The sequence below is a fragment of the Amblyomma americanum genome, chromosome 4 (genome assembly GCF_052857255.1).
Source record: "Amblyomma americanum isolate KBUSLIRL-KWMA chromosome 4, ASM5285725v1, whole genome shotgun sequence".
Classification (NCBI taxonomy): Eukaryota; Metazoa; Arthropoda; class Arachnida; order Ixodida; family Ixodidae; genus Amblyomma; species Amblyomma americanum.
In genome coordinates this window covers 12,488,744-12,504,483 of record NC_135500.1, presented here as the reverse complement: position 1 = coordinate 12,504,483, position 15,740 = coordinate 12,488,744, and the positions used below count along the sequence as shown (strand labels likewise).

Here is a 15,740-nt window from a genome sequence, read left to right as displayed (position 1 = left end):
AACAACCATTTAACTTGCAACGCACAACAGGGCATGCCTCGTCGGCCACACAAACTACCACCACCTCATCATCCACTGCTGCCTCCCCACGCTCCTCAGGCTGGGGAGGACTATCTAGTTTTTTGTCTCGGTATCTGGAGCCCCGCTGTAGGCTTGCTTAGGGCGTGTCTCGCCTGCTTCTCTTTGTGGCTCCCCACGGCGCACGTTTTGGCAGAACCTGGCGATGTGTCCGCGACCCTGGCAAGCGAAGCATACGATTTCTTCAAACTCTCGCATACCGCGCCTGTAGCTTTGTGGCGGTCTCCGGTTTCCAGCGAATGGGCGCTGTTGAGCGCGCGCTTCAACCTGGCGTTCTACCTGCTGAGATAGCAGCTGTTCTAAGCGATCTAACCGCTCTGTCAAGAGAGCAACCTCAGGGTTGAGCACCGCTCTCTCTATGACGCGTACTCTCGCTGCGGCTGTCGTTAACGCCTCATTTTGTTCCTCATCCAATGCGGCCTCCACGGCTTGGTCGAAATTGCTCGGCTTGCGCGAGAGCACGAACCGGCGCACGGGGTCTTGCAGACCAGCCACGAACAAAGCGGTCATTTCCTCTTTAAGTATATCCTCCGCGTATTTCTTCTTTAGCTGGTCTCCTTCCTCCTCCCTGCTTAAGGTATCGCGCACTAAGCGCTGAAGCCGCGATGCAAACGTTCGCACGTCCTCCCCTACCATCTGTCCGGCGTCACGGAACCTCTGTACCCGCACGTGACGTGGTTCAGTGTCGAAATGCTCAAACGCGAGCTTCTTAAATTCCGCAAATGATTTTGTGGATTTTACCTTTTCGTCTCGCCATGCAAAATCATGAGCAGCTCCTGCCATCTTACACCTCGCCATTCCCAGCATTTGAGCATCAGACCATCCCCCCATTTTCCCAATCTCTTCTAGCATGGAAAAGAAATCGCAGATTGGAGCCCCTGTCTTATCTCCCGTAAACGTCGGAATGACGCTTCCTAATGCCAGCATGCTTGCTCCGAGCGACGGCTGTGGAGTGGGAGCTCCCTCAGATACAGACATATTTTTTTTTTCTCAAGCCCTCCGGTGCCTCAAGCCTCTCAAATGGGGGTAAGAGTCCCACAATCAGTCCCGTGATTCCCTTTTGATTACAATTTTGAAGTCATGAATGTCGCAGCATTCAGAGGACATTTGCTTTGAGACCCCACTTCTGACACCAGTGTGATGACCCCCATAATGCGCAGGTCCACACGGGACGGAGAGGCAAAGAGACACCGTATGGCTCAGTTTAAACAAACAGGTATATTCAATAATTACACATGATTAAGATTATGCATCAGAGGCTGGGGCGTCCGAGCTTACGTGCCGAGGACTTCATGGGGGCGATGGAGTGGCTCCGGAGTTGGGCTCGAGCGGTTGCTGGCAGAAGCTGCACGCCGTCGGGCTTCGGCGCTGAAGGCCCTCTTGGCGAACGATGTCGTCCTGAGCGTCCCCCTTCCGTACTGCCTCTCGATTTTTATATCCTCTTCTCCACACTCCCTAGGGTGAGGACGCCCACGCCGGAGGGGAAGGAGGGGGGGCTAGGGCTTTCACTTGGGCGCACAAACATACCACCGCACTTATTGTCTCGCCCCCCCTCACGTGTTGAGTCCGAGGGAAAGAATGTTGTCTTCGAGGTAGCGCATAGCGTCGGCTGTGGTAAGGCGCGCTCTGGCCCGCTGACAGTTCCCGCGGGTCACCGGCCTCCATTCTCCATCCATCAACTGACACTCGCTCCTCAAGGTAAGGCGCGCTCTGGCCCGCTGACAGTTCCCTTGTCCTGGAATGTGCTCGCGAGGGCCGCCCCTGGAACCGCCACGCCAATTGGGGAGGATAAGCCCGTTTCCCCGCGGCGACGGCGGCGGGTCCCTTCGTTCTTGTCGTCACTCAAAGAGCATGGCTGGGTAATTGATGATGCCGCTGTCATCTGGGTCTCCGTCTACGCCGCGCCGTCTAACGCGGAACCTCGTAGCACACACAAGGAATGTACCTCGTAGCACACACAAGGAATGTCACACTTGTAATTAAACACTTCTGAAATATTGATTCTATGATATGGTATACAGCAGCCTAGCTGCTGCCTAAGATCGAAAAAGCTGCACGCGACCCCCCTGACTGCGACGAAGTGCGGAAGAGGAACGCGGCAATATAATGTTCCAGCCACATCTATTAAATTGCCAGTGCCTGTGTTAGATGCAAATAAAACAGGAGGAGGACGTCTGCCTGATTGTTGGCCTGGCATGCTACTCCAGGTGAGGGTGAAAGAAGAGAAGATTAGGGAAGACGAGGAGGAAAAGGGGAAAAGAATGGGTGAACGGTGAAATCAAGCACACTCACGCGCTCACAAACACAAGTGATTGTCAAAGAATGTCCACCAAAACCATTTCTCTAAGAAACACTAAAAATGCCTTTGTCCCGCGCGAACCCGAAGCCGCATCCCTCCAGGCTCCAAGGACATGCTCCAGGTGCACTGGGCCATCCTGTCGGAGTCCTAAAGCACTCAAAAGTGCCTTGCGATGATTGTTGAAGAGTTGGCAGCGGCAGATCAAATGTGGCGGGCACACCACATGTGGGGCATAGACGGCTACTTGATGCACCAATTTTATGTATATAGTATTTAGTGAAGGCAACGTTCAAGTGAATTCGGTGGAGGCAATTACGATCATGTCTAGCTATGTTGCGTGGCATGCGGAAGTCACAAGTGGGGTGGATACGTTGAAGGGGTCTATATTGATGCTGCGGATCATTCCACAAAGAGCGTTGCATCTGCCAGGATTTTGTAGTTAGAAGCCTCGCACCATCATTGCGAGAAAATGGTGTAGGTAGGAGCAAGGAGGTGTCGCTATGCGCCAATCTTGCTGCACCGTCAGCGTGATCGTTGCCTGCAAGGCCACACCATTGAGCGGGTAACCACTGCAGCACAACACGGTGGCCAATCTCTCAGGTCTCGGAGTGGAATTTGTTTAAGCTGTCGACGATCGGCTCCTGAAGTCTTCCGGATGACTTTATGGATTATAGTGCAGCATGAGAGTCACTGAAGGTAACTTGCACTGTTGGCGATTGTTGCAGAAAGTAAATTCTGCTCGCAGAGCAGCCAGTTCGGTAGCAGTAGTCGAGGTGTGATGACTGAGTAACGCCGAAATTGTCGTGCGCATTGACGGAACCCAGGCGCCAATCGCTGATGAGATGGATGTGTCAGAGCCATCAGTGTAGATTTGACGGTGCGCGCTGCAGCATCCATAAATGTTGTCAAGAGCAAAATATTTAAGTGAAATATTTCGCTTTTAAATATTAAAAGAGGTGACATCAGTAAACTGCTGAGAATTTTCGAAGTTTAAAATAACATTTTGTATAACTTCTAAATCTACATTTTCGCCCTGATCCACTAGTAGCTTTGTGCACTTTTCTGTGACATGGCTCCCAGGCACTACCAGTCAAGCCCTCTGAGGCTTTGGGAGGCCTGCTATCTGTAATTTGTTTTTATATGCACAATAATGATTGCACGTACTGTACTGTGTACAAATCCAGGACGAAGCGAGGGATGCCCCCCACAGGAGGCCGTGCAGTCGATGGCGTCGACCAAATCTTATGATGCCGCCGTTAATCCCCTTTCATCTACCACTCCCTGCGCTGTCAGGTCCAAGGGGATAAACCGCGATGACAGAGAATCGGCCGCCGCCATTGGCTGGAGGGACTTGTTGAGTTGAATCTGACTACATGTGTTCCATTGGAAGCAGCTGCCTCCCTGCTGCTATCCTGTGGCCGCTGGTTGGGCTGGCTGGAGTCGCAGCTGTCTACGGGCATCCCACACGCCTGGCCCTTGCTGGCCGCACTGGCTCAAGTGCAGCACCACTCCCGACTGACGGTCAGTTGCTTCTTCATTTTGAGGGATCCCTACCGGTCTAGTGTTCACCATGTCTTCATCACCAGTTCCTGTCGTCACTGGTGATGTGCCACTGTAAAATTTCATCCAGGGAGTCATTCCTGCTATGCTTTCCAGCACACTTGCATCTGAATGACCTGATTTGTGTCAAACCTGCGCTAATCTTTAATGTTCGCGTTGCATCCGAGCAATGTAGGAAACTTGCACGAGTCGCGATTAGGTGTGCGGAGCCAGTGACTTGCATTGTTTCTGGTTGTAAGAGGACTTTCCAGTTGTGAATTGATCAAATTGGCCATATGGCCAAAATTCGGCCATGCAGTCAAGGTCACAGGTGTGGGCGGTTCATGGGCAGTCTAGCACATCCCGATAATATCCAACTTGAAAGCGATCGCAAAACAGTTTTATATGCGGAACATGTAACCTTATATGTAACCTGGAAGCATGAATACACTGCATCCACGTATAGCGACGCGCTTCTTGCAACGACGTCCCGCCTACAGCATACTCGCAGCGCACTGCTCGTTATTCGTTTTACCCTGTTTCGCGCAGCTGTCTGTGTTTTGGAATTGGCCGCTGCCACTGCAATGAGAGGCCTATTCCTGTCACCGGTATCGTATGAATTAAATACGGTGCTGTTATCCGCAACCGCATGAGAGCTTTACGAGAAACCGAGGGTTCTCTCGTTCTCTCTCAAGTGCAGCCCACGCTCACCTTGTCACTGCGCTAGCACTAGCAACTTGTCACGACGCTGTACCCCTCTTGGTATACCAAGAAGGGTACAAAGTGATCGCGGAGGCATCATCGGGAGAACCACCACTTACAAGGGTATTCTTACTGCTCGATATGAAGAATAATTGCATACATCTGCGTTTGATTTATACGGCTGACCAACTGGGAGGAAAAGACAGCCATGGAAGTCCCCTGCCAGCCATAGGCGTTCGCACAGGGGGCAGCGGGTTCGGCCGCCTCTCCATCCTAGTCATCTGAGGGGGCGCCAAGTCTGCCCCATACCTTTACTCTGTCGGACCTGCTCCACCATCGTTTACAGTGCAGGGTTATGGCCATGCAGATTTTTTCACGTCGCAACATCATGGGCCGAAGACCCGTAATGTTGCGTTTGAAGGACTGTTCACTCGCCAGGTAACTTTCAGTCAAACCTTCCAGGCTATCTTTTGCCCTTAAGAAAAGAAACATGTGTCGCATAGTTTGCTATGGTTTAGATGGAAGGTAAATTCTTTTGAAAGGGCGTTGTTACACTGATATGCCTCAGCGGAGCAGGGTAGATGCACCACAAGCGGCCGTGGCCTTCCTCTGCCGCTGTTACATGCGAAAGTAAATGCTGTTCAATAGTATTTCATAAATTTTGCAATTCCATCCCCCTGAACTAAGTGTTTTATAACCATTCCGCATATTCACGCTGCGTTTTGATTGTGGGGGTCTTGGTGGGAGGGGGCACTGCGGTGAGAGTTTGCTCTCCCTGATGCCTATGCTGCCAGCACGTCCGTTGGAACAGACGAGAAAACAGCCTAGCACACGGTTCGTTCTTCAGAAGTTGGTGCTTGTAGCTCCTCCTCTCTGAAGACGCAGGGTGTGCCGTGCCTTTTCCGTTTCCTCCGTTCACTGATCTTCGGGTTCCACCATATGTCTTGCTCATACCGACAGATTTCCGAGGACGATGCTTATGCTCTTTTTGCAGAGTGAGCGGAGTGTGCGTGTCTCAAGACAAAGCCTCCTGCGTGAGCTTGGCAGTGCCGACCCTAGCCGTGCCCTGGAATTGCTGCCCCTCCTGCTGCACAGCACCGGAATAGCCAGGCTTTCACCACTTCGCTACGCTGACTGCAGCGGGCTGGCCTACACACTCGCGACACTCGTCGTCGCCAAGGTCAGAACTTTGCATGGGAACAGCGACTGCCTGATCCAGTGAAAGGATTTAGGCACAGTAAGCGCATTTCTTGCTTAATTGGTGCAATAATCTTGCTGGCACCATTGAGTATAATGAAACATGCTTCCTATGGTTGTTTATCGTTGAAACGAATCTGTATGGTAGAATAGGTAATGCTCTGCAAACTAGCACCCATCATTTTTCACAATCACTTATCTGACGTCATTTAAGAGTATATAAAAATGTGTGCAGCCCTAGCCATTCGAATTTCAAGAGTCATCTGTAATTTACAGGATTTCCCAAAGCACTAGAAATTCATTGGAATAATCATCGAGATAACTACCATTGGAGATCAGCACCTATAATGTCAGATCTAGAAGCAGGCTTTTTATATTTTTAATATAAGGCTGGTTTATATGCGTGCCTCTACAGATGTGTTGCATTGTGCGGGCCCCAATATGGCGAAGTAGTAATATCCGCCCTCAGAAAAAAATTCTTTTTTTGTACCGCAAAGTCCTGCTCCTTGCCTCTTCCCACGTTTTCATCCTGGCCCTCACCGACATCTCGAGAAGTAAGAGTGGCACGGGGCAGAGTGATACGCGGCTGGCTCTAACAGTAGTTCACCATATGTAGAAATTCTAGTCAGTGACTGGAACCCTGCCTTGACATTCCTGATTTGCAGCGCCAAACATGTATACTGCTCCTTGTTTTCAAGAGTGAAACAGTGTGGCTGGCACATCATCCACGGGCAGAGTGCAGGGAGTGCAAGCTTCCCGGCTGGAGCTAAAAGTGCTTAGAGTACTCTAGCGACATTATAATCGCATGGTGCAACCCTGCTACCGCTTTGCACCGATGCTGGAAGAGTCACGCGGAGAGAGTCCGGGGAGTAGCAAGAAAAAAAGTAGAGCTGATATCACCAACTTAGCGCATTAATCAGCGAAAACTGGTTGGTATTTGCGGCGTTTCGGGGAGGAAAGGTTGGTCTGGCGCATGCATGTAACGAGGGCGGTAGCACTGGCACAAGCGAGACATTTTGTGCACGCGAAAAGCCAACCTGACACATAAATAACTTCTTGGCTTTGCTTTTGTTTCGTGCGCGTTTAGCTACTTGGATTCACCCCTTTTTTCGACCATGTTTAGGTATTTGGCCTCTTTGTTTCGAGCGCGTTTAGGTACGCGGCTTACCCTCTCTGCTTCGAACTCGTTTGGCCAGTGGCCGCTTTTTGAGCCAGCTCGGATATCAACATGATATCGACTTTCCCTCGACGCGGTATTGAAAGCCACAGCTTCCTCCACCGCTGTGTTGAGCGATCCTCTGTTCAATCCATCTCCCCTGCCTCCGCAACAAGCGCGTCGGCAAGACCGCTATCTCCCTTCTTTCAATCCGAACTCTATCTTTGTACCAATAGTCAAGTCCGGTCAGCCTCCAGTTTCTCTTTCGGTCCTCCGCCCTATTGCACTTACGCCTACTACCTGCAAGCTTTATGAACACATTCTAGCAGCTCGCTTCTTATGGTGGCTAGAATCGAATGATTGTTACCCACAGTCTCATAATGGGTACCGCCCTCAAATTGGAACGGGAGACGGTCTGGCTGCGGACGTACTTAACCATTCTCCCCATAGTCATCTTGTTCGTACAGTGATCGCTACTGACATCACAATGGCATATTACGACGTACTTTACTCTCCGCTTTCCTTTTCTTCCTCTCGTCCTCGACGTGGCGCTCCGCTCGGTCATTGCAACTGGCGGCGCTTTCACTTTCCGGTTGGCAAGATAGAGCGAACGCTTTACTCCTAACGCGTTCCAGCTGCCGTTGTACCCTGGCTTTTACCGAATGGCTTATACAAAGCTATTACAGCTTGCGCTGTAAAAATCGCATGACTGTTGCGAATGAGTGATGCTTGTGTGCACATACGGTGTCCCTTCCATACCATCCCAGTGGTGTTTTGAGCATACATACGGTACCTCCAATATTGAGAGCAACAAAACCTTTGCACAAAAAATTAAGCTTTTATCTATCAACATACCTTTTGCGACACAGCGCCTACGATTGTGCACGCGACTTTGTAAACCTTTTTTTCGAGGTGCCAAGAGCTGTCTTCACATAGTAATGCCGCCAGCATTTAAAATCTCTGCTGGACAACACGGTAGGGCCGTGACTAGGAAAAAAAATATTGTGGCTACAATTCATGCTGTGAAGGTGGTTGGACAGCGAAGCAGTAAAACGACACCCATTACCCATTTCGACGTCACTTGAAAATTCACACCCGTGGCTCTACAAAGAGTGAAACCAGAGAGAATTGAAATGTACTTATATTACCTTTATTACTTCACAACGATATTCGCGACTGCTTTATGATCAGTATGATATACACTGAGATTTTCAGTTCTAACTGCAGAGATATTCTTTGCTAAGTTTAAGTCACTGCATGAACCATGAATGGTGGTTGGTTTAGTTGCATTGGTGAAACGGTGTTCGCATTGTTCACACGTGTCTTATCATCCATCATGTGGTTCTGATGCTTGTTTTGTGTTTTTTTTCTTTATGAAAACGAGTGCTGAGCTATATACTGTATGCCTGTTTTCAAAGGAGGTTTAACATTTGTTTTTGTTTTTTTTTACTTTTTGTTTAGTTTTCACTTTTAATTCTTTTTATTTTTTGGTTTTAATTTTTTCTTATTTCTGTTTTGTTTGTTATGCATTTTTATTTTTATCTCTCTTCGTTTTTTTTTCGTTTTTCCCCCCATTACGACTGCTTTATGATTAGTGTTGTAGCCGAGAGCGATGAGGCAGAGCCAGGGTAATGAGCAATGCAGATGCCTTATTGACACGCCCGTGCCGGGCCGAGACATGCACTATGTCCACGGAATGCAGCGCTTATATAGCGCTGAGAGACTCGCTATCAATGTGACGTCACACGCGCTTCGCACGACACCACACTCCTTCCCACACTGCTTATGGGCTGTACCAAGTGGGAGGTTTCATTGCACAGAGCACTGCGTCGAAGAGTCTGTGCCCCTTGAGGGGATGCCGGTTCTCGAAGAGGAGACGGCGGTGTAAAATCTTGGCGTGGACTGGCATTCCGCTGATCCGCGGGAGCCGAGTCTTTGAGTGGCTCGGGCGGGGCTGCCGCAGAGCTTGCAGACTTCAGCACAGGAACAGGAGGCCTCGCAGCAGACGCCTCCAGCACAGGGCCTGAAATTGAACTTGACACCAAACAGGGAGGCTCACGGTGCCCTTGTTCTTCACTGTCAAAAAAACACGAACGTAAATTGTCGGCATGCACGAATCTGTTCCCGTGTCCCACCCGCACAATGTACATAACGGCAGTGCACCTTTTTTTTCAATGACCCCAGGCAACCAGCTGGCCTCACCCGGACGAAGGCCTTGGGCCAGAGCCCTTTCGCTCTCTTCGAATGCCCTCCATGACCCTTTTTTTTTGTCGGCTTGGCCCTTAACTTTAGAGAAATGTTTTTCGATACATCTCTGCAGGCCTGGCTGCAGCAGAGTTAGGCGAGTAGGGTGTCTCCACGAGAGGAACAGTTCAGCTGGCGTTTGCCCCGTTGTTATGTTAGGGGTGTTTCGGTACCTCAACGGGAACATGTCAATGCAGTGTTGTAGGGTCTTACTGATTCCCGATGACCTTTCGTCCAGAAGCTGTCGCAGAAGATCCCGTTTAACCCTCTGGACGCACCTCTCGGCGCTTCCATTTGGCGCCGGGTGGTACAGAGGTGCCCTGGTATGACGGACTTCGTTTTTTGAGAAAAAAGTCTGTGAAGTTCTTCGTAGTGAACTGTGGCCCGTTGTCCGTTATTAGCTCGTCCAGAAGACCATACGATGCGAACACACTGCGCAGCTTTTCGATAGTCCTGTCTGTCATTGTTGAATTCATCACGAACACTTCTACCCATTTCAAGTGTGCATCCACCAACACTAAAAGCCACTGGTTGTTTGTGAATGCAAAATCCAGGTGGATTCATTGCCATCTGCGGCTAGGCCAACCCCATGTTTGTAGTGGGGCCTTCGGCAAAGCATTCCACGTCAACTGACAAGTACAGCTACCTTAATTTAACAACACACTCAATGTCTTGGGTTAACTGAGGACGCCAGACATAGCTACGCGCGAGCATTTTAATATGCGTAACTCCGGGTGACCTTCATGCAAAAGTGTCAATACTTGTTTACGCAAGCAGTGGGGCACAATCACACGATTTCCCCACGTAACGCGCTGCTGGTCTATGGACAGTTCATGCCGACGAACAAAGTACGGGAACAATTCTCTGTCAGCTACATGTGTAGGCCAGCCACTCACCGTGTACATGAACACTTTAGATAGCGCTCTATCCGTGCTCGTTTCCTTCCTAATTGCGTCCGCAGACAAGAGAAGTTCGTTGACAACTGAGAATAAATGTATGTAATCTGAGACATCTTGATCATTCGCCAACGGCAAGCGCGAAAGCGCGTCAGTGTTTCCAACATCGCTGCTCTTTCGATACACCCATTTGTATCGTACGCCGCTAGCAACAAAGCCTAGCGTTGCATGCATGCCGCTGACATTACTGGAACGAGCTTTCCGTGTGCCAAAAGGCTAGCAGATGGCTGGTGATCTGAATAAATGATGAAACTACGCTCAAACAGGTACTTGTGAAACTTCTTCAACCAAAAATACCACGGCGAGAGCCTCTTTCTCAATGTGAGCATAACCTTGCTCTGCTTTTCTCAGCGCCCTAGATGCATATGCAGTTGGCTTTTCCTCTCTACCAATCTTATGAAACAGAATGGCGCCAACGCCATACGTGGATGCGTCACACAAGCCCTATTGCTTTAATCAAAATTGCCGTTTGGGCGGGTTGGTGTGACATGATTCGAAAAGACCAGCGCGGAACCAGACAGGGACACGAGAAGAAAAAACACTGACGACAGGACGAGCGCTGACTAACAACCTTTATTGTCGAGGAACACCCAGCACAATATATGCCAAAACACCACGTGACTGTCAGGGGGCCAAAGATTACAACCTAATCCGCAGTCATCGAGGGGCGGCCAACACATGCTTGAACCAGAAGGAAAAACCACAAAAAGTGAAAAAAGGGGGGAACTTTATGAAGTGAGCATATCAAAAGTACTTTAACCAGCAAAAACCAAGGAAAAAAACAAGTGCCAAACAACATCGTGGCCAAAGGGCGGCGTCAAGAACACTTTAACAACAACAAAGAGCGAGCCTAAAAGGGCCCAAGCAAGCGAAGCAAAAGCAGAGTCAGAAATCTAAAAACTGATAAAACGTCATGCAACCCTACAGATGCCACAAACAACTAAAACCAAATGAAAACAGCCTAAAAAGCAAAAACTTGTCAACGCCAATAAGGTAAGAGGTAAAAAACAGTCTGCATGTAAAAACACAATTTGGACAATTACCACTTATGAGACGCACAAAAAAACCTGAGGAGAAGAATGTGCACGGGCTAGCATAGGAAAATTTATGAGCAAACGGGAAGTGGCAGGCGAACACGTAAAATCAGTAATCTTTAGGCATGGTCAAGGAAGCGCATTTCTTTCTCGTGCAGTGAAATTGAGGGCGTGCTTACGCAACTGTCCCCTGCCTTAGCAATAAAGTAGGCCTCAATGACCTCCCTTTCTGTTTTGTTTTTTTATGTTGCTAAGAACCTTGTGTTCTCTAATATAGGTTTACGCTTGTGGCGAGGCTGGTTGCAGTGGTCTGCTAGATTACTTCCAGACCCTCTATCTACGTTGAGGAAGTGCTCCCTGGCCCTGACATTAAAGCATCTTCCCGTCTGGCCTATGTACACACAACCGCACGTTAGGGGTATCTGATAGACAACCCCTGTCCGGCAGTGTGTGTACCGTTGCCCGTGTCTCATAGTGCAGGTCGCCTGTCTTGCCTTGTTGTTCAAGACCGTACCTTCACAAGATGTCCCACAACGTGAGAAAGGTAGCAGGACGGTATAACGTCCAGGTCGTCTTTTCCGCACCGTGCAAGCTATCGAGGATATGTGTCTAAGCAGCAGCCCATCTCGTTTTCATCCTGTTGTGAACAATGCACCCGTAATGGTGCCGAAACGGCAATACTTTTACGTTTTTTCTTATATGACTTTAGCGAGTGTTCGTTTCTGGATATGCCAAAGCGGAAATCCTCTGATGAGAGAAGGTTCACCAGGGAAGCAAAACTGAACCCCTTTACGGACCCTCCAACTGTGCTCTTCAAAACGTCAACACATTCCACCACGAACCTCGGTTGTTCCTCCTTCCGGGCTTGGCGAGAGACACTCCTTCCAAGGCACAACATTTCTTCTTTTCCTAGGGATGGCTGGACACCAAATTTCGGGCCGTGCTTGAGAACCTTTCCGGCACCTGCTGATCACCCAGAACCAGTAACTTGCCCTCAGAACACGGAGGTTCCGTCTTCGCAGGTAGACAAGGGCGTGAAGGGGAGTGCCAGAGGGATTTCGTGTGTTGCTTCGCTAGGTCACACCGCTCAAGAAAACACCGCACTCGATGCTTGTCTCTGCCGCGTGCCGCCCAAATGCCGTGCTTGTAGAACCGGTGCTGGTGCCACCACTCCGATGCTAATATGCGGCATTTGTTTTGTACTAACACCGCTCTTCTTGACAACCAGGCTGGCCTGGCTTCCCTAATCGCAGTTACTGCTTTAAAAGCTCGCCTGTCTGCCTGCCATGCAAGACGTGCCATTTGCCCGGTTGAGGTGCAGATGTTGTGCGGAGCCCTGCTCCCGTCGAAAGGACACAGTCGCCGAATGTGCCGCATATTAGCTTCGAAGTGGTGGCACCAGCACCGGTTCTACAAGGACTGCCTTTGGGCATTGGCATGTGGCAGGGACAAGCATCGGGTGCGGTGTTTTCATGAGTGGTGTGACCTAGCGAAGCAACACACGGAATTCCACTGGAATTCCCCTTCACGCCCTTAGCTACCTGCGAATACGGTTCTGAAGGCAAGTTACTGGATCTTGTGACAAGCAAGTGCCGGAAAGGTTCCAAAAGGTTCTCAAGCAAGGCCCAGAAGTTTGTGTCCAGCCTTCTTTAGGAAAAGTAGAAATGTTGTGCCTTGGAAGGAGTGTTTCTCGCCATGCCCGGAAGGCGGAACAACCGAGGTGCGTGGTGGATTGTGTTGAGGCTTTGAAGAGACAGTTGGATGGTCCGTGAAGGGGTTCAGTTTTGCTCCCCTGGTGAACGTTCTCTCATCAGAAGATTTACGGTTGCTGGTATCGGATAAAGAAGGGCATTTTTTGCGGTTGTTCCAGAAATTTGTTTGGGGGAACTCCATCGCAAAAAAACTTAAAGGAAATTCGTATTAATGTCAATAGACAAAATACTGAAGCAATGCGGTTACTGGGAGAAATGAATTTGGTAGGGGTTCAGCGTTCTGTTTGTAGTTCGCAGAAAAATTGTCGAGATATTTTCTTTTCTGCAAAAGCACAAACCCGAAATTCCTTTCCGATGTAGTTGCCGCGGTGGCTGAGTGGTGACGGCGCTCGGCTGCTGGCCCGAAAGACACGGGTTCGATCCCGGCCGCGGCGGTGAAATTTCGATTGAGGCGAAATTCTAGAGGCCAGTGTACTGTGCGATGTCAGTGCACGTTAAAGAACCCCAGGTGGTCGAAATTTCCGGAGCCCTTCACTACGGCGTCTCTCATAGCCCGAGTCGCTTTGGGTCGTAAAGCCCCCATAAACCATAAACCTTTCTGATGTATAGTTACAGAGCATAACACCTGGCAACATTCGATATCAAGCTTGTTTTTTTTTTTTGCAAAAGCACGCAGTCTTGTGATTGATGACCCGTTTCTTGTTTCGAACCTGGGTTCGAATGGGATTATCAGCATCGATATGCAGGATTTGTTTTATTCCCTACCTCAGGACAAGCGCCTGCAGTGTTTTAAGAAAAGCATAACTATTGACAATCATGAAGAGAGATTTATATCGAATTGTGGGATATCTGTGGGGTCGTTTCTGGAAGTTCTGACGTTTTACCTGCCATCGACATTTGTTGAGTGGGAAGGTAAACTGCTTGCTCTGAAATGTGGGGTGTGCATAGGTTCGAAAGTAGCACCGGTGCTAAGTAATATTTTTCTGTGTCATAGTTGACAGGGTGATAATATTTATGTTAGGAGATTGCGTAAAACAGGTATTTAGTTATGTTGAGGATTATTTATTTTTTGTTGAGCCTACAGATTTCAAGGGTCATGTAGAAGAAATACCGACGGTCTTTGATAGTTGCGGACAAGGTTTAAAATTTACCTTCGAAGTCTCGGAAAACAACGAGGTACAGTTTTTGGACTTAAGATTGGCCCTAAGCCGTGACCACGTCTGCTGATCTTTGCAGCTAGCAGCGCTCAGAGAAGCCCTTGCTTAGTTATCTCTCAGCGAATTCTAAGTTAGTTAAATGTGGGATAGCCGTTGCATGTTTAGGACCAGCACTTTCAAAATCTTCTGCTCATGGAATGGCAAATAGTTTTTGTCAGCAGGTTCGAAGATTACAATCGGCGGCCTTTCCGGAAGAGATAATCTTGCTTGCGTGCAATAAAATCCTGAGGAAAGTAAAATCTTTCAAGACTTGCCATCCATCAGAGCCGTCAGGTACGAAGAGGCATGCGGTTAGACCATGTGTTCCTCTTTTGTGACATTAAAGAGTGTAGGCGCCAGATATGGCATCCAAGTGCTGTTCTCAGTTCCGAAAAAACTTGGAAAAACACGTGGGATGGTAGATAGGAAAACAAAGGCTAAAAACAAAAAAAAAACAACCGGTACTAGAGTCTGCAAGATAAATCACCAAAATAAGCTCACGCCACGTGCTGAAAGGGTAGTATATGACACTGAGTTTTCTTGCGACAAGAAATACATCGGCCGAGTCGGAAATTGTGTGAGCACCCGTCTACGTCAGCGTAATACCTCGTTAAAAGGCCCCCCATCGTCCAACCTTGCGTTACATATCAGAGATTGCCCCCTGAATAATATCCCGGGTTCCCTCTACAAGAAAATGTGCACACCTCTTTTCAATGGTACGAAAGTTGTTTGCGGGCATAGGGAAAAATTAACAAGGCGTATCACATCCACGTGAATAGTAACACGTGTGTAAACACAGCTTCGGTGCTTCTTCATGATTGTGAGATTAAGTATCTCGATTCCCATGATTAGATGTGTTTTCGGAGAAGCACCTTCCTGGCTGTTTTTTAGAGTTTATTAATGCCTGTGTTTTTCCAATAAACCTCAGTTGTTAGTCAGCGCTTGTCCGTCTTATTTATTCGTACGTCTGCGTCGTCGCTGCGCTGCTTTTACCGTGCACGTCCATGATGCACCAACTCGCTCAGTTTTTCGTCCTTCTGATGTACTGTACCGCTGAAAATGTTATCCCGAAAAAAAAACGCTCTTCTCACTCAAGAAAACTTCTTTTTTAATTGTATAAGGTCTTAGGTGAGACACCGTGTATAATATGCGGAGGTTGGTTGATGGCGCTGCTTCCTTCCCTGCATTGTCGCTCTGCTCGGTGGAACTTGGAGAGTGGGATGCAGAGGTGGTCCCTCCCATGTATGTTTACAGTCTCGCTAATCGGAGGCTGCAGGTCGCGCACCAGTTTTCAGACGACCTACCGCAGGACGCTCGTTGCGATGGGCATCGTCCAAGTTTGACCTACGCTATTGTGGTTGTTCCCCCACAGGCGTGACGTATTCTTGCGACATAATTTCGTCTTGCGGTAGCATTAGCAGGGGGGGGGGGGGGGGGGGGGCTTTCTCCACCTTGGAACCCTTGTGAGGTGCAGGGATGATGTGTAGAATGTACACATGGCTTGCGGGAGCTACACCATCTCGGGAAGATCGAGCCAGTGTACGGACGCATCTGCCACTGCTACCCATTTTGCGTAGTCGCAATCATGATTGGCAAGTGAAAGAATACACATTTCGTCTCCCTGCAC

At 49.0% G+C, this 15,740-nt stretch overlaps 1 protein-coding gene across 1 annotated transcript in view; it reads left to right on the top strand.

Moving 5' to 3' along the window:
* The window catches only part of LOC144127799 (uncharacterized), a 482,923-nt gene that overhangs the window by 398,672 nt on the left and 68,511 nt on the right, over positions 1 to 15,740 (top strand). Inside the window, exons 25-26 of the mRNA XM_077660716.1 lie at positions 3,768 to 3,898; positions 5,613 to 5,798. Coding sequence (XP_077516842.1) covers positions 3,768 to 3,898; positions 5,613 to 5,798 — 317 coding nt within the window. The remainder of the gene's footprint in view (positions 1 to 3,767; positions 3,899 to 5,612; positions 5,799 to 15,740) is intronic.